We start from the raw sequence: 24998 nt of genomic DNA, 5'->3' as shown, positions 1-24998 counted from the left end.
GCTTCCCAGGAACCCTTTCCCAGGCAATGCTGTCTTTAGCCAGGTGTCCACAGGCTGCCTTCATAGCCCTCGTGAGCCCAGGAGCGTAACAACTGGCTCAGTGTACACAATTCAGACATCCATCTTGACAAAGGTACATATTTTACCCCTGCTGGAGATCTTCCTGCCAAAAAAAATGCATTTAAACCTTGATCTAAAAACCAAGCTGTTGCTTCACAAACACTTCCCTTGCTTCTGAGTCCTCCGATTTGGCTGAAAGCAAACAAACATATCAACAATCCCAGCACAACATTTGGTACAATACAGTGGAAAGTCCCCTTTTTCCAGTATGTCAAGATATCATCAGCTATTAAGCCAGAGACAGACAGATGTGTTTAAAAATCCAGTTTTAATCATCTACAAATCTCTGAAACTACTACCTTGAGCCTCCTAACTTCTCTGAACATGCCTCCATTCTCTTCTCCACAGAAAACCCCTTTCACGGAGAACAATTCTTTCGTCTGTGCTTTTCAGGGTATTAATATTTTATGTATGGCATTCATATAATACTCCTACAGCACAGTGATAAAAATAAACAATCCTATCTCACTATAGAGGGACAGATCACGTTCCTGTGTTTATTAGGCATAGCCCACATCCGAAACACCACATACGTTGCTTCTGGTGGTCGTGACAAATCACAAAAAAGGCACAAATGAACTGTTATCCTCTTGGAATCAAAGCTTCGTAAGTCTATTTTTTACTACTACGTCATTTCAGAATACAGCTGCCTATGAAGAAACATAATTATGCATTGATCTGATTACCAGGAATTGGCAGTATTTTGATTTTCTAGATAGTAGATGAACAAACACAAATCATACTAATGGCTTAATCTCCTTAGTCCCGGATACATAAAATAGGACATGTTTGAGCAGCTCTACAGATACAACTTCCACCCTTTGCATGAGGGGATAAAAAAAATAAGAAAATTAAATTTATTTTTAAAAATAGAAAAATAAGTAAGGATAAAGAAACAAAAACATGGCGGAAATTATATCTAAAGCTCGTTAGAGACAACTTTCAGTTCATCAACACAATATATGTATCCTCAATTCTTAAAAAATCACCTTTTTTAAGTGATTGTACTAGGAAAGGTACATCCTAACAAAAAAATAAAGACTTGCAAGAAACCTGCAGCTGCTTCAACTTCTTCTGAAAGGACCTTCAATTTTCACAGCCGCATCGTCTCTGAGAAGCAATTCCAAGCAGATGATATGATCTGATCTTTGGCTCGGAGGCCATTCCCATATGTGCTTTAGAAATAGTGCCCACACTGGCTTTACAACTCCCAAGTTTTGTAGAACTTTATCTTCTGAGCGAACCTCGTCCCTCTTATCAGAGGGACACTCTGCTATTGTAACATCTTCAAAGAAAGAATGCAAAGACAGAGCTAACATCTTTCTGACAGGAGGGATTTGACTGTTGATCTTTTTTTCCCCTCTTTTCCATCTGTTTGAATATTTATGTGTATGTACATATACCTTTATAAATGCTTAGATTTCACCAAAGAAAGGCAGTGAACATAGATCAATTTTGTCCAAATGGTCAAACAAGCGTTCAAAGAGGTTGTCTCCCTGTGGAACAAGAAGGGAAACTGAATTTATACAAAAGGTGTTACTTCCATATGTCTTTAATGCATGCTTGCATAGTACCTTTGTGGAACAAGAAAACTTTAAAGGATATAGGCTCTTTCTTTCTTACAGAGCAGCAGTAGGCCATTTCCTCATTTCATTCCCATACAAAGCCCAGGATCCTACTTTCACATGATCCTTCTCATGGTAACGAGGTATTCTGTAACAGTGTTCCTAAATGCCTCTCTTAACCAGCAACAAGAGCCGTGATAAAAAGTCTCTATCCAATGGAGAGCAAACACTTTTTGACACCAGTCATACTGGTTTAAAACACCTATTTCACGTTAGCTCCCTGTGTTTTAGCTCCCTTGTATTGCTCACCAAGATTAAGTAAGACAGTGTATTAGGTAAGTCAATGCAAAAATCGCAGTGACATAGCCATTTATCCTAAGTTTTGCTGCTGAGCCAACGAAACAGCCTACAGCATACCCAGGACAATTTTAAAGAAGTAGAATATGCAAGTCCACAAAACTAGATTGCTTCCCATACACAAACCTGTTCAAAGCTTGCCTGGATATTTCTACACCAATAATTTACATCATTGGCCCACCTTAAAGGGCTTTTCACACAAAAGGTTTCCTTACTGTACATCAGCTGATTTGTAGAAATGCTTTGTGTGTGCTCTCTTTGTCAGTAAGAATATAATAATTTGAACTCTTTTAAATATGTTTCACTGAGGAAAGGCTGAATCTACTGTAACAAGTATAAAAGAGAAGTCCACATTAAACATTTTCACCAGGCACTGGAACACTTTCAAAGCTGAGTAATTATGATTCCCTGTGGTTTCATAGGTTAAGAGAAACTGAAGTACGACTTTCAAGTTGCTTGCTGATGTCACAGAATTAAGTGTTTTATATACTTACCATATTGAGTTCCTAAAATAAACCTTTTTTTTTTGTTTGTTTGCTTTAAAAAGAAACAATAGAGAGGTTGCATAGAGAACAGCAGTTATCCAGCCAAGGATCTTGCCTTCTACAGTGCTTAATAGCCAGCATTTGCAGACAATATAAGAACAGAACTCAGAGTGGTTCTTTCCTCTTCATACTTTCCCAGCCATCCAGTTATCAGTAGCATGAGAACCTCCCGATTTCATACCAGACCATCATGTTTAACTGGTATGGATGGATCTCTGAGCCTGTCCAAATCACTCCTGGTTTGTATCGTTATTGTCAACGACTGTATATCAACATACTTAGAGTAGTTTAACTTCACAAGCACATGCAAAACATTTTAAAGTTGTTAAATTTAATGGTAAGGAAAAGAATTCGCACCATTTTCTTCAGTTTCATTTATCTCAAATATTTGACACTAGACATATCTAAGAGCAGGAGGCAGGAATTGCTGAAGAAAACTATCCTTAAGTTCTACTATCAGCTAAAAAACTAATCCTTAATCAAGTCTCCAAAAATATAAACTCTATCACTATCTGTGAGGTATTGGAAATTGTATTTTATCATGTTTATAATTAAACAAACAAAAAAAAACACCCTAGTTAAACTGAAGCCATAAAGTCATCTCCAGTGGAACCTACAGACCTTGGTTCCCATTTTCTTACATGCCTTTGAAATATCAAGCAGTCTTCACTTTTTGCTGGATACATATTTCTGCGAAATGAACACAGGCTTACTAAATGATTTAATTGCGCTCAGTAACAAGCTTTTCCTTTTCCAACTGTTAAAAACACTTAATGATTCAGAATAAGTTTGTAAAAATTATGAGGTGTTCATTCAAATTCTTAATCCAAGAAATTGCTTAGGCACTGCAAAGACAACGAAACACAAGCCTGCACAGGCAGGGGCAGGCAGGGCCGAGTTCTTTTGCCTCTCGTGTTCCCAGCTGGCCAGACACAAACCAGCTCCAGCCCAAAACACGCAACTGCTTTCATGTCATGCATCCAAGTTAATAGGCTTTATTTAACCAATACAGCACTGCAATAATGCATCTATACAGCCTCAAGATCAGAGCAGCTTGCATCAGATGGCTCAGAGGACAGGCAGCCGAGTTCTTTGCTCCGCCAGACACACTGGTTTGAAAATGTTTATCAGCCTATTGGAGCTGTTTTCCCTATAGCAAGTGACAATTATGCATGTTAAGATGCTAGACGTTGGGCTGAAGAAACCCATGGCAAGTTATAGAGAAATCCAGGCTTGATCCTACAAATTCTTACCCAAACACGAAGTCACTCAGTAGTCAGTGAAACCACTCTCATGAGTAATGTCCAGGTTGATAAAATACTTATAACTGGCTTTCTGTCAATATTTTATTTTCTAAATGAATTGGTTTGCATTCCAGTGCTCAAGTATCACGGGAGTCTGTATGCAAACAAATACCAACAAACATATCAACAAATCTCTAAACACTGCCTTCCAAAGTATTTATGTAAGCTTTCTGCCAGAGACATTTCACACACCAAGCTGTGCACTGAGTTCCTAACACAGACAAATACAATTAGAAAAGCAAAGTCTAATTTTGCAAAGGCTCCAGAACGATGCATTCAGGCTTTGCTCATGAATACAGGGCACAAGCAGAAGCCAGCAGCCCATCTATCTGCTGTCTTACTTACTTACTCAAGAGCCTGGTCAGAAAGCACAAAGCATGTACCTACAAGAAAATAATTTTGAAGATATCAGAAAATTCTGCACTCCAGACATAACTGTACAGCAGCAGCAATGCACTTATAAATCATCCCATTGCCCCAGTCTCGCCACATTCTGCCTTACCATACAAGTATTTCCAAATACTGCACAAGGATGCACGCGATGCTGTGTGTCCCAAGCACGCTCAGGTCAATCAAGGATTATCTCCCCTTGCATCTATTACTTTGTTTGTTCTCCTTTGTTTCTGGCTAGTGATACACATAAGACAAGTAAATACGCTTATTTCACCATGTCAGGGGGAGATTTGGTTCATTCTTTTTTACATTAGCCACGCATTTGAATCAACAGGAGAGCGTTTTTAATCACAAGCAGTATTTGGTTCTAACGACAGAAGTGCAAATCCAATACGCAGTAATGGAAACTACATTTCAGTGTTAAAAGCTCTCAAGTAGGAGTTTAACAGAATAGCAACATAGAAATGTAATAACAGAGGAAACTTCAATTAAGTGTACAAGTCCAGTTTCCCATTAATGTAAACTAAAAGTGCCAAATAATAATCAAAAACAACCCCCGCGCACACATCTCCTGCCAGTGGGCTGAATTTAACAATATCCATCCCAACTTGTTTTCACTTCAGGTTGAGTGAACAAAGGGACAACCAACATTAAGACAACTTCAAAACACCAGAAAATAGGACTAGAGATGAGATAAAATGCAATTTTGCCATGATTTACTAATGTCTTTATAAGAAAGTACCTTAAGAGCCACATAGGTCAGGAGAGAAATTCTGGAAACTCAGACATGTCCCCTGCCAAAACACTTTGGTTTTATGAAATAACTCTTTGCTTACAAGAAAAGTGCATCCTACTAAGAAAAAAAAAAAAGAAAACAAAACAAAAACACCAAGTGGCATTGTTGGGAATACACAGACAAAGCTTTAAAGCTTTCCCAAGAAATTTCACTTCACATACATATACAGATGTGTGTGTACATATAGGAATGAGTTGCATGTCTGCATCATCTGAAAACTTTATTTTTTCTTTCTTAAAGAAATGAGAATACCGCACTAGTATAGTTACAGATGCTTGTAGTCTGGAAAGGACTGTATCATTGCAGAGTTGCATCTTGCCAGAAATGACAAGGAAAAACCTCGAGCAGTCTAAGACTTACACATGTTATGTATCTGGACGATAACTTTTCAGGAAAAGAAAAAAGAAAGTACTGTAAAATACTGAATCGAGAAAATATTGAATATTGAAACCCTAACCAAAACAGTTCTGCTGGTTCAAAAGTTTTTGCCAAGGCCAAGATCTGCACAAAAAGATATAGCCTCGTGGCAAGGCCCCATGGTTCAGCAAGAAGAGAAGAAACCCAAAGAGAACAATGGATCTAAGATGGAAGTTAGTAGGGGAGAGAAACAAGAAGCATGTAAAGAAAAGGGAAATGAGACCAAATATTAGCACCTTGAGAGGTAGGATGAAGGAAAAAAAGAGCAGTGATATTTCATATCAGACTAGGACTTGATTAATATTCAGCTGTATTTCTCTTAGCTACTGGCCTCTTTATATCTCAGCTATCAGTAGTTGCATCTGTAGCCACAACACACCATGCATTAAATATATTCTCTTAATCTGTGGATCTCTTTCAAAAACAGTTAAACAACCTTTGAGAAGGGAGAGATTACGCGGTAAGGAACCCAGAAAAAAAAAAAAAAAAGCAGCTGTCAAAAATATTTGATTAAAGATTAAAATTAACAAGATTATTTATAATTAATTGAATTAAATTTATTGAAGATAAAAATAGATACAGGCCTTTGCAAAAATAGGAAGAAGTACTTTGTAAAAAAAAAAAAAAAAGGATATGGTAAAACACTTAGAGACAGGACTCTATTGCAATTGGAGGCTGAAACTTAGGAAAAATATATCCATTTTGACAATTTGTGTGGAGAAGAGTGAGAAGAGGAATAATATCCACACTTCAGTTTTCCTGATTTTTTACTTTTTTTTTTTTTAAGATCAGACCTTCCCACCCACAGATGCCAAAACCCATCTGCTTTATAAGAAAATTCATCCCTTTATGCTACCCCTTACAATCACGAAGTTAGACCAAACGTTTTAGAGAGCTCTAGAAAAGCTTAACTGGCTGCTCTGAAGAGGGCTTTGGAGAACTGAAGACAGTGACAGCAGCAGCAATGTGAAACCACCAAAAGGTGTTTATTGATTCCATAAAAACAGTGTTAGCCCCTCGTTTCTTCTTCTTCCCCATTTTAAGCTGCACATTCTCTTTGTTGAATGCTAAACAGTTAATACAGACTTTTCCACTGAAACATTATACCCATACTAGCTGCAACAGATGAGCATTCCTGAACTACTTTGCTACTGGAAGGTATGTACTTTATTGGCCTTATCATTGATAAGACATTGCTCATGCCTTTCTATCATTCTAAACATGAAAATATTAAGTGAAAACAAAACTGAAGCCCAGAGCAACACTAGAGGCATTGCACTACACATTCAGTTGTTATCTGAGCTATCTTTAAGGTATCTGTCAGATTCTCTGGAGCTGGCAGAGACAGATGGCTGACCAGAAGACAGCCCTGTTCCACCCCCTCCAAGGGCTTTTCTACAAGGGCTTTTTCTACAATGAGCCTCACACCTGGCCGCTCCGTTCTGCTGGGCTGCAGCAAGTGTGCCCCCTTCTCTGTACTTACCACGGAGGATAGATGTAGATGACATCCTGGGGCCTACTCTTCAGGTGAGCTGCCGTCTCTCTTGCAAAGAGGACTTTGAGTATTGGTTCGTCTCTACTGATAACGAGATCCTCAGATGAAGTCATGGCAGGAGACTGTTCCAGCTGCTGGCAGATGGCAACTTGTATCATACACTCCTCAAACATCTCCAAGATCTTCACAATCAGAACACCAGATTTATCTGGAAATTAAAAGATGAAAATAAAAATGCAGGATTTGGATGAGGGGAAAGAAATTCTGGCACATGGAACATCTGTGCTCTGCTTTCTGCTGATCTAGCTGATCTGCAAAAAACAACACTTAGTACAATATCTCACCCAACTGAAAGACTTATGTTAAGGTTTTGTTGTTGCTGTTTTTAAAGCACTTTTAACTGTGGAGACAAAATACTACCTGCACTTCTTCCAAATACAGATGAGATCAAACTTCTCACAAAAAGAAGACCCCTCCTCTCCCACTGCATTTGAACTTTTTCATCCTGCAAATGATTCACTTTGTTCCCAGCCTCTTTTATTGGAAACTGAGAATTATACATTTATTTTGAAAACAGAAGAATCACACTGTATTGAAGGTGAATGTAAAGCTGTGTTTGCCCTCCTCAACCTTTCCCAAAATAACAGTTGTCAGGGACCAGGTTAACAGAGCACCCGATAGGCACAAACAATCTAAAAGTGATTTGCATTTAGAGACAAACGTGGTGAAAGAGAGACTTAGTTTTATGTAAGACTTATTCTCTTTCTCACCTAGCCCTGCTCCAGTTTGCGCTCTGGTCTCTGAGGAGAAGAGGTATCGTTATCCACCTGCTAAATGCTGCTGCCATTATTGAAGAAAGGCACAGTGCTAAGGACAGGGGCAGCAGAACCCCAGTTCTGCTGGTTTTGATCCAGAAGTTGTGTTGGGAAAAACACAGTATCCCGAGAAAAACAGCTGATATAAATTACTGCCTTCCCACAGCAAAGAAGAAGCAGGGGAGGAACTGTGAACGTGGTACTGGAACTTAACAGCAGAGCTGTACTAATTATTTGTTTGTTTATTTTAAGGCCCATTTCACAATTGTGAATGCCTTCCCGTTGGAAAATGAGTCAAAATATTTTAGTTTAAGTTTATGAGAAACTTCAAAAAAAAATTTCAAGAAACCCCAAACCAAAGAAAGCAGGTCCTAAAAACTTTCAGGTTTATTAAATAAAGTTCAATTCTATTAAAAACAAAAACAACAAAGTCCCTGTTTTGTATTCCCCAGTCTTTATTACATTTTATACTAAAACTGAAAAACTGAAATAAAGTCATTTTGAAATATAAAACCAAAGTGTTCTCAAAACCACTTCTATTTGAACCAACTCTTCATCCCATGCAAGATGTTTCTGCAAAGCACTGTTTCCCATGAACTGATGTTTTCCATCAGGATAAAGGGCTCCTTCAGGAAGTCCCCCAAGTGATACATGTGAAGAGATTCAGCCCGGATCATGGCAGCTCAACCTCCTTTTCCTCACGGAGCAGGAGGAAGAGAACTGATCCTTGCTGCCAAGCTCCCTGGGGTCAAGTGATGAAGAGAGACGGATGGATGCCACTGCTATCACCTGCTTGGGGAAAGCTGCAACGCTGCTCTGCCGCTCCAGATACTCACTGCATTTGGCTAAGGTCTGCTCATGTGCAAACTTCTGCTGAGTGTGAGTGTGAACTGGTTTTCTGTGCCTAAAGGCAAGGATTTAGAATATTCACACTCAAATTGCGTTTTGCCTGACTGGCTGCAGTTATGGTCCTCTGTCAACCCCGAGTCATCTGGAATGCATAAACAAATCGTCCCGACCACAAAAATTTGCAGCCTTCAAAGCAACTGAACATTTACCTCTAGACATACTCCACAATTTGGATTTTCATCCACTTTAAAAAACAAGGCACTAAAAAGTCAACTTCTATTATGAAACACACCAACAGTTTAAAAAAAAAAAAAAAAAGAAAGGCATGAAAACAACTCGTGAGGCTTCATCACTTCTGGACTGTGCATTTCTCACGTGCAAAACCTTATGACAATTCTTACCGGTCAGCAGTGTGTATGTTAGCTGTTAAGCAAGCTCGAAGAAATCTTTGCAAAAGAGAATGGCAACCTAATATTTATCTTTTAAATATCCCTGACTAGGAAACGGTTAAAAATACTAGGTAAAGTAAAGAAGCACTACCTCGAAATGAAAGGCTTTTGAAAGATTTCGGAGAAAAAACCCTCCCAAGCCACCAGAGTTTCTTGTAAGTCAGTCAGCGTTGGCCCAAACACTGGGAGCTGATACTAAATGAAGCCGAATGCCTCTACATTAAAAGCAGCACAATTCCAACAAGTCTCCAAGTCTCCAACTTGGCACACGCGCACATTCTACAGAACCACAATCTATTTGTTTATTTAGATGCACAGAGATAGTTTAATTTAATTACTCCAATTATTATTACTGCTGATGATAGAACGCTCTCTCGAACAACACAGCAAAGCACTTTGGGTTCCTGGCACGTGATGAAACGCCAAAGTTCAGAACGTAGCTCGATTCTTAATTCATTTGGCTCTTGCATTGTTATGCCAATCAAAAATAAATCAAACATATGTGGCTGCGCATTGAAGGGAGAACTTGTGGGTGAGGAGATGGGCTGGATCACTGCAATTTCTACAGCTTCCAGAGAAGTTTACTTGTTAGTTCATTCGTGTGAAAAGCTTACTTTAAGGTTTTGCAATGTTCTCTTTCACCCTTGGATAATTCACAGAAGTTCTTGCTTGCTGAAGCCCTCATTCACCTCATTTCACTTGCAAAACAGAATTACAGCCCGAGAAATTCAAACCTGCAGATGTGCAGGTTTCATGGCAGTATCCAGAATTAAAAAAAGGTTCAAGCAGCAGCTGTGGTGCAGTCCTGCCCATTTCTACACCTCATATTCCTTCACGCCCCACTCTGCTGGCTGCAGCTTTCAAATTTATTTCTTCGGCACTACTGTTTTTATAAACCCAAATCAATAAGCTAATCCAGCCAACTGCAAAGCCACCAAGGCACAAGAGCAGGTATTAGGGAAAGGAAAGGACAAATGATGAACAGCGGTAAGGGGGGAATGAAGGGACAGAGTGATGATTGCTCTTTCCAGTGGCAGCCCAAGCAAGCTGGATAAAGCTGGTTTGAAACTCAGCCTTCAGGCTGCATATTTTCCAATGGCATCCAGTTACTTGTCTTCCCCTGTGGTGGTCATGTTCAACTGTACTCCAGAAGCTCCTTCAGCACCCAGAGAAGGAATAAGAACTGCAAGTACCTATGGACTGCTCATTTACTTACTTGAAGGTAACCTTTCTTTTCCCATCGAGAGACAAGCCCCGTGCACACGCACAGAGAGCATTGTCTGGATGCATTTAGAAATCCTTCGCTTGAGCAGCAATTTGAGGACTGCTTAACAAAGCTCATTGTTGGTGCCAGATGCCTTTGCAACAGCATCTTGTGGAAGCCTTTGAACATCCAGCTAGAAAGTCAGAGAAGACATCCACTGACAAAGAGCCAAGAAACGTTTGAAGAACCTGGCCCCATGAATATAAAGACAGAGCTTATACATCCCGGGAGTGTCACGTGTAAATTCAATCCCTGATACACAAAGCTTGAGAAGCCACAAAGAGAAAGAAAAGCACTGATAAATCTAGTTGAAATCTGGTTGACTGAGGACTTTTAGAAGTACTCCAGCCCTCCCGTGATCAACAAGACAAGTCAGGTACCAGTGATGAGCTGGGGCAGTTTTCACCCATAAACACCATTCAGCTCTCTGCAGAACACTTTGCTGCAATAAGTGGAAATCACTGGAAGGCAACAAACAGAAATCATTGCTAGGTGGACTGCGAGGAAACCAATGAATTCTTCCAGATCTCACAAGCGGTCCAGAACAAGTGAAACCAGCAGGAGAAGCTAGCTGAGGGAGGAACAAGGCATTTCAGCAGGGAAGTGGCTCTGGAGAAACCTCTCCATTATTGACAAGAGCTTCCCTCACCTATAGCTGAGGGAGAAGAAACTCTGACAAGAAGCCATCCAGCATCCCTAATGTAAGGGAGATACAGCACTGCCCCACCAGCATGCACAGACACACTGCAGAAACAACTTCAGCCTCCTCAGAGACAGATGAAGAAATCACCCAAAACCAGGCAAACGGGACATCGACCACTCACGGCTACTGCCAGCAGAGCTTTAGAAATCCAATAGAAAGTTGTTTTTTTTTTTTTTTTTTTTGCCAACAGTGATAATTGAACAAATTTGGCAAAGGTCTTGGTCATACTTTCTGAAAAAGAAAGCCTGGCATTTCCAGATCACGCGATCAAAACAGGTCTACATTTTATGCATGGGTTCAGAAAAACAACCAGTAACTTCCTGGTAGGAGGAAAAATACTAATTCAGAATGACTAGGAACAGAGTTACTAGTTCTAGTTCAGACGGTCCCTGAGACAGAGATCTTTGCGAATTGGGAGGATATTTTGAAAAAGTAACATGAAGTGTTTGTTAGTCCTGTTCTAAGCTTTCCTAGGCATTCTGATAGCTCTTGCCACTGCTAAGATCCTAAGCTAGATGAATTTTTGGTTTGAACACTTAGCAGATCTGCTCTCATGTCCCATGTTAATTGCCTAACTCCAGATGACCTCTGGGATATTGCTCTCTCAGTCCAATGTGGAACCTGGCCATGAAGTAGTTCAGTTAATCCACAACAATACTATACAACAAACACACAGCTACAGGCTGGGAGATGAGTGGCTGGAAAGCTGTCTGGCAGAGAAGGACCTGGGAGTACTGGTTGACAGTGGGCTGAATATGAGCCAGCAGTGTGCTCAGGTGGCCAAGAAGGCCAACAGCAGCCTGGCTTGCGTAAGAAGCAGTGTGGCCAGCAGGGCTAGGGTAGTGATCGTCCCCCTGTACTCGGCTCTGGTGAGGCCACACCTCGAGTACTGTGTTCAGTTTTGGGCCCCTCGCTACAAGAAGGACATCGAGGTGCTTGAGCGAGTCCAGAGAAGGGTGATGAAGCTGGTGAGGGGCCTGGAGAACAAGTCCTACGAGGAGCGGCTGGAGGAGCTGGGCTTGTTCAGCCTGGAGAAGAGGAGGCTCAGGGGCGACCTTATCGCTCTCTACAGATACCTTAAAGGAGGCTGTAGAGAGGTGGGGGTTGGCCTGTTCTCCCACGTGCCTGGTGACAGGACGAGGGGGAACGGGCTAAAGTTGCACCAGGGGAGGTTTAGGTTGGATATTAGGAAGAACTTCTTTACCGAAAGGGTTGTGAGGCATTAGAACGGGCTGCCCAGGGAAGTGGTGGAGTCACCATCCCTGGAGGTCTTTAAAAGATGTTTAGATGTAGAGCTTAGTGATATGGTTTAGTGGAGGACTTGTTAGTGTTAGGTTAGAGGTTGGACTAGGCGATCTTGGAGGTCTCTTCCAACCTAGGTGATTCTGTGATTCGGTGATATTTCAAACTCATGGGAAATGAAGAGACAAATTTCCCACTCAGTACATCTGTTTCCCTGGTCAGTTCCTTTAATTTCTGTTACTTCCTTCAGCACGCAGGGTGATGTTGCCCCTCAGTATATACGATGACAGCAAAACACATGTTTTAACACAACATTTTGCAGATGTTTTGCATTACCCTGAATTCCAGGAGGATTAAAAAAAATGAAAAAAAAATAATCTGTGTTCCTTTGGAGATCGTGGACCCTGAAATGCTGAACCTTTTTAAAACTTCAGCACGACTCCACGGTGTCTGACAGAGCAAAGGCTCCAGACAATCTTCAGACCTAACAAGGTGGCATCACAGCAGACATCCATGTTTAAACCATGGAGCTGCATCAACACTGAATGCACATGCTCATGCAGGGTGCACTCACTGGACACACCAAGGGCAGCCTAGGAGGTAGACTAAGAAGGAAGCTATTCTGCATTGACTTTTAACTACCAAAACGAACTTCTGAGAGGAGAAAAGTAAAAACACAGAGGAGCACAACCCTAACATAAAATGATATTCAGACATTCTGGCTTCGGTGCCTGAAATAAGACTCTGAAGTTTGCTTTAATAACTCCATAACTACCAATGAGACATACAAACAAGAAAAAAATAGAAATGATGATCTCTTGGGGACTGCATACTTTAACACAGTCTCTATTCTCTTTTGCTGCACAGAGATGGGAAGCTGAACACACTGCAAGAACAGGGTCCATTGGACTCGATGTAGGGAAACACATCAAATGTTGACATCAGTAAGACTACATGCAGTTTCGCCTTGCTCAAGTGAATTTTGCTAAAATGTTACTTACTGATCAAGTGGTCAAAAAGAGCACCTGTGGTCTTGAATGGAAAGCCCTCATATGGAGCAATTTCTCTTCACAGTAAGGTGACAGAGCTCCAGTACTACTCCCTGTAGGACCTATGGGATGGAGATAAATGCTTCAGGAGAACAAGTTAGAGTGTGTAACGCCTGAACAGAAAGCAGGGGTGGGGTTAAGTTGCTGTGTTCTCTATGATTTGAATGTGCTAGCTGGGATACCCAATGTGCCTCTGTGCGTGTCAGCTCAAGTTTGCCATGGTTCAGAGAGGAAGGAAGCAGATGGAGCTTCCAGCACTGGGCGTTCCTGGGCTGTGATGACACTGCGCTGCTGTCACTGCCTGTACAGAAAACCTTCCTCTCTAGGGAGGAGGAGAAAAGGACTTGTCTCCACAGAAGTAACAACAATAACAGAAGGGGGGAAAAAAAAAGCAGTATCAGCAAGGTCAAAAAAAATCTGTGAAACCAAAGGCAAGCTGGATTTATGGCAGTGGTTACTTCTGAATTTTTGATTTTCCATTCTTGCAAATCTTGCAATGTCTGCAGAATGTGTCATACCCACAGGGCTGAAGGATGTGATGTGCCCATCTTCAGTCTGAATGTAACAAACATATGTGACACAAGGTAGAAATAAGTTTTCATGAAGGTTGAAGTACCAATGCTTTAAATAGTGAATTACAAGCACACAGATCTCACAAACACAGAAAAATCTGTTTAGTAAAACAGCAAACATTAAACAACCATGCTCCATTGAGAGTTTTGATAAAAAATTACTTGTATGGGACCATGAAGAACAGCATAGTGGAAAGCATTATTACTGCAACAGTGAGAAGTCTCTGTTAATAAAGAGCATGCACAGCTACTAGTAAATATACTTGTGAACTATCATGCAAAGCCAGAATGAGAAAGTAACAATCAGAGAAAGGAATGCTCGACAAATTCCTCAGCCACCAGGCTTGCACCATAAGTCACGTGGATGAAAGAAAAACAAAGTAAGCAGGATAAGATGCAAAAGGAAGAGTATGTCAGTACCTTCCATTCAAATCAATTAAAAATGACACTCAGACAAGTAGAGTTACCACCACCACCACCACCAAAAAAAAACCCACAAACAACCACAAGATAAACTCATAAGAAAATCCAAGAGATGGGGAGATCCAAGAGAAGGATGAGATTGCTTTAAGTCATGTTATTTTTTAAAAAACAGCTAACAAGTATTTTTTTTTTTTGTGCAATGGCACTCAGAACAGCCTGTATTTGTTCTTACCAGCATACGATTCTTGAACTTAATGGTATCTGAATGATAAGGGAGAAGGACAGATGCTTTTACACAAATTACTATTACTTTTAGTCAGAGTTATCAAACACAAATCATATATATGAAGTGCAGTTTAGAAGCAGATTTGTACTGTACCTAACGTATTTCTAAATAATGCATCTGGAAAGTTAAGTTATACTTCCAGTTAAATGGCAAGTTCTTCAGAAATACGAACTACAAGAAATACAGGTGTTACACTCAGATCAAAGTTCTATTAATCCTAGCTAAAAGCTTTTACGTAGTACCATTTCCCACTGAAAATACAGAATCTTGTGCAATTAATGTTGTTAACAGTACTTGCTGTACTAAGAATGAAAGTACAAATGTGTTTCGTTCTGATGGCTTGATCAGATCTGCATTATGGAAGTATGAAGCAAACCAAAAAAACAATTTATGCCTTGTTTAATAAAGCCAGTTAGCAACACACTTCCAGATTTGTCCCTCAGTTATTATTTCGAAGGCGTTATTTTGTCCCAACAATATTTAATTTCTAATTGTCCAACGTAGGTTTCAACACTGCAGTAGTAGACACCCTCCTGGGACAGCACTCACTATCTGCAGTGGATGAATAGCCAAGCCTACATTTTCTGGTTCAGGCCACAAAGTTTTACTTTCATTCTCAAGTGGCAGAAGTATAAAATGTCAAATCACAGGCATAAATCAAAAGAAAATATGTTCTTTTGCTTGGCATCCCATCATCGTTCTTCCTTCTCCTTCATGTAAAAGCCTGCAGGTGTATGCACAACAAACTCAGCAGGCTGATATACAGGGAGCAGACCCTTCCAATCCAAAAGGCAACGTTTAAAGCCAGGAGGCAGCACTGAGATTCCAACATTTTCACAGCCTGTACAGAAACATCTGTTTGCTATTACCATCCATACATATTGTTATTCTTCCTGGGCTGGTAACTTCTGAAGCCATTCAAAAAGATTTTTCTCCCAAACATACCAAGTCTTGCAGGCACGATGGCTTCTTGCCACATCTATATTAATTTAAAAGGACGCTGCTGAATTTGGCCCTACTTTAAACATTATACATTCTTTATAACAACATATGTAAGCTACTTAAAGTGTTTGTGTATGCCATTATTGTTTCTCACATGAAAACAAAAACAATACAAAGAATTCTTGCTTGAAAAAGACAAGTTTACATCTTATTTTTCCCTCCCAACGCTGTGACAAGTTCAGACATTTGGCTAGCAAAAAAATGACAAACAGAAATTTGGCCGCTTGCCATCTCTCTAAACTACAGGATTAACTAGTAACTAATGAAATTATCAAGAACTAAGAAAATAAGCAATAGCTAACGAAGCTCAGACTTTTGCATTTACAGAATAAAAAAAGAGTAAAAAGAAAGCCTGTTAAGGACTATCCCTGTTTTCTTCATCCACAGACATAAATCTTTGTGCAAGTCTCATCACATCCAAGCTGCTAACATCTTTTTCTTTCCCCACATCGTAACTAGTCACCGAAACTTGAAGGTGGGGGAGCGACTGTTTATATCCTCATTTGTAAGCCCTTCAGCCTCCCTGAAAACGCACTAATACACACGAAACCCCATCTTCAAGGCTTCACCCTCCTCCCCTCACGTGTTCCTCTCGCTTCAGTCACTTGAAGGTCACTTCCCCGCAAGAGGAAGGAGCTGTGCTGTTTCGAAGGAAACGCTGATGGTTTGGGGTTATTATCAATTTATTACTCAAATTCAATTGTAACCCAATCACAAAACGTTCATCCTAAATCTTAACCTCAGACCAACAAATTCCAGTTATCTTATATCTGATTACGAACTCTACAGCATAACGTGTGTCGGCATTTTCAGTAAAGAGCTGCTTTGAGAATAACTGCAAGAAAAACAAAGAGCAGAAAACAAAATGTATAGAAAGTAAGATTTCAGAAGTTACTTTTGAAAAGAATCAGCAGGAGCTTGTTTTAAATCTTGTTTGTGTCTTCTCCTATGGACAGGAGAATCTTCAGAACGTAACTCAGAAGAGCACTATTTTTCTCCTTCCGCCTCATGCAATCCCCACATAACCAGCAGATGTTGACAGGAAAAGGTTTTAAAGTTTTTTTTTTTTTTTTTTCCTCCTCTCTCTCTCTCAACTGTCCAGATCTTTTTGCCCAAACAGGAAACTTCATAGGGAAGTTGCAGCATAGAATACAGGAGGGGAAATAAAAAAAAAATAAAATAATAATAAAATAAAAAAAAAGCTTGCAAATGCTCTCAAAACCTTTTCGCACAGCACTCTCCAGCCACCAGCTTGACTGAAGGGAGCCTTGCTCTTATGATGGCTGTACACCTTTTAGCCTCCCTGTTACACCTTGTGAAGAACAAGCTGTTAAGGACTTGTGGAGAAGAGCCCGACACTCCAAACCACAGGAGCATCCAACTAGCGCTGTGCAGTGCAGGCAAGCTTCTATGGTGCCTCCTTTCAGCCCTAAGTGACAGGGTTAGGTTAATTACAGAAGTGGAATTACCAATCAGGAAGACCCAATTAAGAGTAAAGGCTTTCTTCCCCCACTTCTTTCTGCTGTATGATATCCTCATTTCCATCTTTGTCTGCAGTTTCAGAAAGATTGCCATCACACACCCCACCCAGTACAGGGTGCTGAATTTAACACTTCAAAATTGTCCAAACGGGGAAAGCACAGAACTTCTTCTGCCCTGAGGAATGATTCAGACAAAAGTGAGACCCCTAAGCACTACAGAAAAAATAAACAGAAGAAGCATGCTGAAAGGAGGCGCTCCTTTCTGAGGTAGTGATTCATCCCAGTGACCACGAGGCAGCCAAACCACAATGGTTAGTTACCAAAAGAGGTCACAGGAGCAAACAAAGGAATTCAAAAAATTAAAGCCAAAAAAAGTGCTTTTTTTTTTTTTTTTCGGATAACGTGGATGTTGATACAACCTAAAACCAACAAAAAACAGCAAAACAATAGCATAAAATTCTGTAAGATGAAATGTTCAACAAGAAGAGAGGAATGGCCCGTACTTCTGGAAACAGTTCTCCTGAAGTCTCAAATGGAAGTAAGACTTCAGACTGATCTCACTTGAAATTGCTCCTCTTTACCTCAACGATGAACTCCTGGTCTGCATGTCGATGGAACAACCAAAATGACTTGACAGCTCCTGCAGCAACTAAGTTACTTCAACCCTCCACATTAATCTTCAGGCTCCTTCGACAAATCATTTAAGTTTGTCATTTGATAAGTTCTTTCCTCTGCTTCTGCTGCCAGAAGTCAGAAGCAGTCCTGGAAATTGTGTGGTTTAGAAATATTAGTGGGCAAAACACAGGGAAATAAATCCAAGAAGAATCTCAGATCAGTGAGAGACCCTTAGTGTGAACCTAAAAAGATGAAAGCGGTAGGCTTTTGCTTTGCTGACACGTCACATTTCTGGACTAGAAGCAATTGTAAGGTTATCTAGGTACACTACTAACATTTCAGCCATTCAGACTGACATTTTCCCAACCAAACACCAATTTTATTTTGGTGACATGAAACTGTTTGACTATTCTAAGAACAAAACTATGAAAAACTAATTTTGCCCTGGATTAAAAAAGTATCTCCCAAATACTATCACAGCTATTTTACTGATTATTTTGTCATAGTCATGCTTTGGAATAAGGACTGCCTATTGGAAATGGTAAGTAGGTTGTGAAGTTGAAGTATATTCCTAAATTATGGTGTTATATCCAGCACCCTTCCGAAATTTAGTTGTATGCTTTGGTAAATGTTTGCAGGGTAAATGTAGCAGAAAGCAGTGCTCTAGAGATTTCTAACTTGCCCAAATTCCTGCACATTTTCACCAGGATGGTAAAAGGCATATCCCAGAAGCTGTTCATCTGCTGCCAAAACTAAATCATCTTGAAGACAGACTCACCTGAATTTTAAAAATGTACTTTAGAATAGAACAAGGTATTTTCCCCATAGCCTTCTTCTCAGAAAACGCTAACTAATTCTGACTCATTTTCTGAAAGAAAGCAAGAAAAAGAATCAAAGAAAGGAATCCAGCCAGGGGCAGATGTTTAGCATGGAATATTTCAGCCTAGGAGTTAACGTCTAGCAGACTGGTGAGCAGCCAAACACAAGTTTTCGTAATGACATGGGAAGCTAGGACAAAAAGAATATGAGCCATAAAAAAAAAAAAAAAAAAAAAAAGAACCAATATCAGTTTCTGTTCTTTATTTCAGAAAAAGCAAGAGGATGTCCTCATACCACATAAGGATGTGGAAGTAGATTCCTATTCATTAGTAACTCAGGACGAGGATGAACGACATGTAGAAGGCTTGATCAGTTTTAAATGAGCGTGCCTGCATGATTTTCAGCATAGCAGTTCTGAAAAGAGTTGGCTAAAGGCATTTCTTAGTCCCTGATACTACTTTCTAGTAAGTCTTCAAATACCAGGGAAATTCCAGAAGACTGAAAAGATGATGATGTTCAGCAAGGGCAAAAAATGTGACTCACAGTGAATGGAGAACAGCTACCCTGACATCAGATCTAGGCAAAATCACTGTGCAAAAAAGTAAGGAATTAAGACCAAAAATATATTTTGTGCCATTCCACATAGGTGGCATCTTGAATATGCATCATGCAAGTGATCACAGGATATAAGCTCTCTAATGCTGCTGTGAGAAACTTTGAGACCAGCTTTAGTCAACAGTTTGGGTTTGACTCCTTCAGAATTAGTAGATTTCTTAAAATCATAAAACATTCTTATGAAATAACAGACATTTTCACTATCAATAACGTGCTCTTTCAGTGGAATGCAAAAAAATATTTCAGATAACTAACTTTGTGAATTACAGTTAGAGCTTTTCATAAGCGGAAAATCATAATTAACAGCAGTGCCAGCAGGATTTGAAAGCAAACACACTATTAAATGGTTTCATCAATTATTTTCCTGTATCTAGATAAAAGAAACACAAACGGTAACTAGAGGGTGGGGAACCGGATCTCAGAAATCAGTAGGATCTGGGTGATGGTTTTGATGAGACTAAAACTGAAGGGATACATATAGAGTAGCTGCCTTTGTTTCTAAAATCATGCTGAAAAGTTTGAGAACGTGCAGTAAAGAGCCACGCAAATCACTTGACTGGAGAAAATGCTGTAGAGAACATTAAAGAGTTCAGGCTGCTTAGTTTATGAAACTTGTGAGGCAGCATGATTTTGCTATACGAGTGCCAGAGAGGGAAAATGCCATACCCTAAAGAGCTCTTTAATCTATTGGAGAAAGGCTTTATATAAAACAAAAGATGGGAACTGAAGCCAGACAAACTCAGATTTGGGAGAAAAAATAAAAAAAAATCAAAATGTGAGTGGAATTAAGGACAAGCTCTCAAGGCCTCAAGGCAAGTGATAGATTCCCCCATTTGCATGTTTTCAAATTAAGACCAGAGGACTTTCTGGAAAATAAACAAAGTTAATATGTGCCCAGAAACAATTATTGGGCTTAATAGAGAATAAATGCTTGAAATTTCATAGCCTACATTCACGCACACACAAATTGATAAAAAATGGTTCTTTACACTTTGACTCTATGAACCTATTATCTCTTAAGAAATATTACTGAAAGATGGTGCTATTAGTCACTTACAACTAATTAGTGCAACTCCTACCCCTTCTTTTTAAGGGAAGCGCCCCACAGTTATACTTCATGCTCATTTCACAGTTGCATTCTGTTTGTTCATGTTTGCTGCCATCCACAATTCCAGCAATTAGCCATGAATATGGCTGACTTCAAACAAAAGAAAAATTGTCAAGGAAGGAGGAAGAAACAGCAATAAAGAAACAACAAGAACCAAAAAAATAAATAAATTGCACATTCAAAAAATAAACTTTGAGTTGTCTAACCACCTGGAAACACCATTTTCCCAAGTGATGTGGGGAAGCAAGAAGTTCTGAAGAGTTTAGTAGATCATGGCTATTTAAAACAAGTTCTTTATCCCTTATACTCATATGCTTTGAGGACTAGGACATTGTCTTTTGGGTTCATATTTCATTTCAGCTCTGTATGATGGTTTACACTCAAGAGAATTTAACCCCAATTCAAGCAAAAACAGAGGAGCTGAGTTTCAGTTGTACCCTTCTGTGGGCTATGTGCATAAATGCATCCATGTACTTCCACGTAATAGCGTATGTATTAACAGTTCTTACCTGATGGGATTTTAGCATCTGAAATATACTGATGTCTCCAAAAACTAATGGCAGATCTTTCTCTGTTCTGCAGCCGACATAACCTCTCAGCCAGCCCTCCCCTGCAGAGAATAAAGGAATGCTCAGTTTTGCCAAGAAGCGGGATACAGTTTTGCCAAGTGACAAGCCATAGGGCATATGGAATATGTATGCTTTGACCCTAAGAGACAGAAACATACAGGAATGTTACATTTTACAGATTAGCTCTCCTCATTTTGATTTTCCAGTGGATACACTCCCAATAAAACACAGTTAGGGTCAATACACACAATAAAACATTTTTCCACTATCCGGGTGTCCACAGTCTTTAAAGCTTTCAGAACTGTATCCAGCACAAGGATTGTAAAGAAAGGTTCCCACTTTCTTCCTCTGCACTTTCTCTGCTCTTATGCACATACCACGATAGCTACTACAGACAATTCTGAATTTGAAACAAACACTCTAACTGGTTCAGTGTAACCACCAGTTATAACAGGTTGGTTTTTTTTTTCCTCACAGATTTGTTTGTCTGTTGGCAAGGAGTGATCACAGAAATATTCTTTTACCCATACTTGACCCTATGATTCATTTCACAAGCTGGGTCAAGTGCGCAGTTTCAGTGGTCGGAACATTCTCCGAGATGGAATTAATTTAGCATTCCCAAGGTGAGGAGCAGAGGAGTGGCATCGAAAACACAGACATTTAAGGTAACACTAAAGCAATTCCTACCCTTGGATTCACATTCAGGAGATGTCAACTTACCTCTTTAAAACCAAAAAGAGTGTGTTGGAAGCTGGTTTGGGGCTGTTACAATGAGCTTTGGAATAGTAAGGGAGTATTTGAGCGTTTTTCTTTGGCTTCAAACAAGTTATTTGCATTAAAAAGCAATTTATTCTTTCCTTCAAGTGTAAGTTTCCCTACAAGATCTAGTATATATCAGTAAAGGCTTCCACTAAGCTGAACTGTGTCCTCAGGTAAACTTAGTTTGGGAATCAACAAAAATAGAATGATAATAATAGGATTATTATTACTATTATTTTAGAACAAAGATCAAATAGCTTGGTAAAGCTCATGCTGCAAATGAGAGACTGGGAGGAGCCACACCTGTGGAAACAAAGAAGGAACTAAAAGCACTAAGCAGCACTTCAAGGAGCCTGTAAAAAGTCTCTTTGGTTAGCAATTACTAACAGCAATTTCACCTGCAGAGAAAACAACAGGTTATATGATAATGAATTAGCAGTCTCAGCTGATTTTCTAATGAGCAGCTATCTAATTTGTGAAACCATAACTATCACAGGACTTGCTGGATAGCACGGCAAAACACCGCCATAGTGAAGCCCACAGAACGAATACTCGGAAATACAGGAGCCAGGTTTGACCCAGAATGATTTGTCAAAGTTACGTAGTTTATCTTACTGCAGTCTCTTCCATGGCCGTAGTGGTTTAGGCAGGGAAGAGAAACTCAGACTCTAATTTAGCATCTTTCAGAGGACCAAAGAATTCCCCAACCCCCAAGATAAAGAACCCACAAGCTACATGACTTGCTATATTACAGAGGAGAACAAACAAAAACCTTTAGGAAACCTTAGGCTCCAATGAACTTACAGAGAAGCTTAACAATGTTCTTTAATCCTGCTTTCAACATGGATTTTAAAACACATGGGCAACTAGTACAGAAAAGTGCAATGGGTGCTTTGGTACGCAGCAGGATCAAATTAAGCACAGACCTTCTTACAGAATAATTTTGTCTGCTGCTAATGCCCTGCTCAGGCACATTTACCCCCAAAACTTGAGCACTTGACACTCAAGCCTTACTGCAGCCCTGTGGTTGAGGACAAGGCAGTTCCACAAACACCAGCCAACTGCTCCTCCTCCTGCCCGGCTGCTGTTCTCAGATGAAGCTCTTCATTCAGCTCAGCTGCACCATCTACCCACGCCGTGCTGGAACATGGTTCACTTGAGTTACATTTAGAGATACATTTAGACATACAGCTGCTAAATGCATTTTGAATTTGCTTGTTTGCTGAAGTCTTGCATGGGTAAGTCTGCAACTGAACCCCGTGGTTGGACTACAGCAATACAGAAAAGAGCAAGTAGCTCAAAAACTTGTTCTGGTGGATGAAAACTGTTCAGCAGAAGTGTTCCAAAACCTTATTTCATTTCTTCCACAGACAACGTTCAAATAAATGTATTTTCTTACAGTGCTTAAGGTACCTGCACAAAAGAGCAGCTCTTAAAACCTTGGTCTAATTTTCCCCCTTCCCCTGAAGAGGGTTATGGTTGTAAGCCATATTGCTCCATCTATGGCAGAAGCACTCCATAGCATGACAAAGTTCCTGGTTTCATGGCACGCGTCAGAAGCATACAATAAAAAAAAAAAACAAAAAAAACCACAAAAAACACAAAAACAAAACAACTCTTGTTTCAGGCCTAATATACCTACCAGGCAAGGTCTTACTCTGACATGACTTCACTGCAAATATGCTAAGTGTGTCTGTATCAGGACAGCAGTTACCACAAAGTCCATGAAAAAGAAAACCACGTCTTTCCTTAGAAGCCCCATGGCAAATAAAATTAATTGATAGTTTTTAATACATATCCTTCTATTCCAATTCCAAATGCATTTAAAAATAGTTTAAACTGCAAACATAATAAGGCATTTGCACCTGCCTGGTTGCAGAACATCAAGTATAACCAACAATGTAGTTCTGAGAGGTTCTCATCCAGCCATTGGCATTGCTTTTTTGTTCCGCCCCTCTCTCCCTCCCCTGTCTTTCATACGTTGTGAAACTGGAAAATACAGTTCAAGGACATGCCATGCACAAAAGGAATTTTGACAGCAAAAGAGAGAGTTGGTAGTTTATGGTTCATTTCCTCCCCTTCTTCTAAAATGTAGAAACAAGAAATTTAAACGTTGCCCCAAAAGCAGCAGAACCAATCCATTTTTAGCACTTAAGAAAATGGAAAAAAAAATAGAAAAAAAGGTGCTTTCTGTTGCATATTTTGACACATTTTGAGACGGCGACACTTGAGAACTATTAATGCCTTCTCATATAAGACAGGTGCCCACGCTGTTCAAAATGTTTGTGTATACGCCGTGAGAAATTGTGAGCAGATGAGAGAGATAACAGAGCTACAAAGCTTACACAAAGCAGAGCGTGATGTTAAGCAGGAGCCAGCTTCGGCGTTAAGAACAAATTTCATGTTTTGAGAAGAGCAACACTGTTGAAATTACTATTACTTTATTCCCAGTTGCACCCCTGTGGATTGTTATACACCTAATGAGCTTTTATAGTCAGTCTCTGGTAGTTAGCTCGGTTCACTGGGACTAGCAGGCATCCTTCAGCATATATTCTATCCAAGAAAGGGGCATTTTGCTTATTTTTGGTAACACAAAATAAATTTTTTTTTTTTCTTTTCACTGTCCACGCATTCTCTCTCTGAAAAGGCCCTAGCTTTTCAGCGCTGTGTGTTTGGTTTGGGTTGCCAGATACTAGAGGTTTTGTTGGCACAAAGGGTGGAGACTGGATTCCACACGCAAGGTCTCATTGCAGTTTCTTCATGTACCCAGCTGCCCCAAGGAGGTTGGAGAAAAATATCCAGATCCCTTTTTTGATCTTATGATGCATTTAACTGTCCTACATGGCTAACCTGCCATCTGGATTGTGTGTGTATATATAAATGGGCAAATCTATTTTTATTATTAATTATGATTTCTGTAATCAAGGAAACTGACAGTCCGTATTTAAACAACAAAAACTTTAATCTGAGATGCATACCTTACTGACTAGCGCTTTGAACTTAACCCCAAAATAATGTTTTATCATGAGCAAATTTAATGCATTTGGCAAACTATTAATGCAAGGGCTGTTTGGCAATGAAGCCAAACTGCACAGATACAATGTCTGCTACTCACGACCTTTTTAGTTTTAATCGGGAGACTCTTAGTACAACTGTTTTGACCCTTAAAATCCCTTAAGGTAGATTCAACAAGTGGAAGTCCACGTCCTACTTCCCTACTAAAACTGAGCTTGTTGAAATACTCCACGGTCCATGTTCAACAACATCCATGTGAAAAACACTGGTTTGCTAACCAAAATATAACTCAGCATCAAGTACAAAAGCTCAGTTTCTGGAGGTGCTCCTTTCCACAAAGATCATATTCTTCTGGAGAAGCTGGCAGCCAC

General features: G+C 39.8%; 1 protein-coding gene across 5 annotated transcripts in view; it reads right to left on the bottom strand.

Annotated features, from left to right (window-relative positions):
* SPIDR (scaffold protein involved in DNA repair) overlaps positions 1-24998 on the bottom strand; it is a 202200-nt gene that overhangs the window by 117071 nt on the left and 60131 nt on the right. For all 5 annotated transcript variants that reach the window (XR_011807529.1, XM_027452105.3, XM_072034679.1 and 2 more), the window contains exons 7-8: positions 20794-20894; positions 6981-7200 (exon numbers count right to left, since the gene is read on the bottom strand). Coding sequence is in view for 4 of the 5 variants with exons in the window: in XM_027452105.3 (XP_027307906.3) it covers positions 6981-7200; positions 20794-20894 (321 nt within the window). In the remaining variant the exon portion in view is untranslated. The remainder of the gene's footprint in view (positions 1-6980; positions 7201-20793; positions 20895-24998) is intronic.

The sequence above is a fragment of the Anas platyrhynchos genome, chromosome 2 (genome assembly GCF_047663525.1).
Source record: "Anas platyrhynchos isolate ZD024472 breed Pekin duck chromosome 2, IASCAAS_PekinDuck_T2T, whole genome shotgun sequence".
NCBI lineage: Eukaryota > Metazoa > Chordata > Aves > Anseriformes > Anatidae > Anas > Anas platyrhynchos.
The sequence above is the reverse complement of the archived record's forward strand: the minus strand, read 5'-3'. Positions and strand labels throughout refer to the sequence as shown.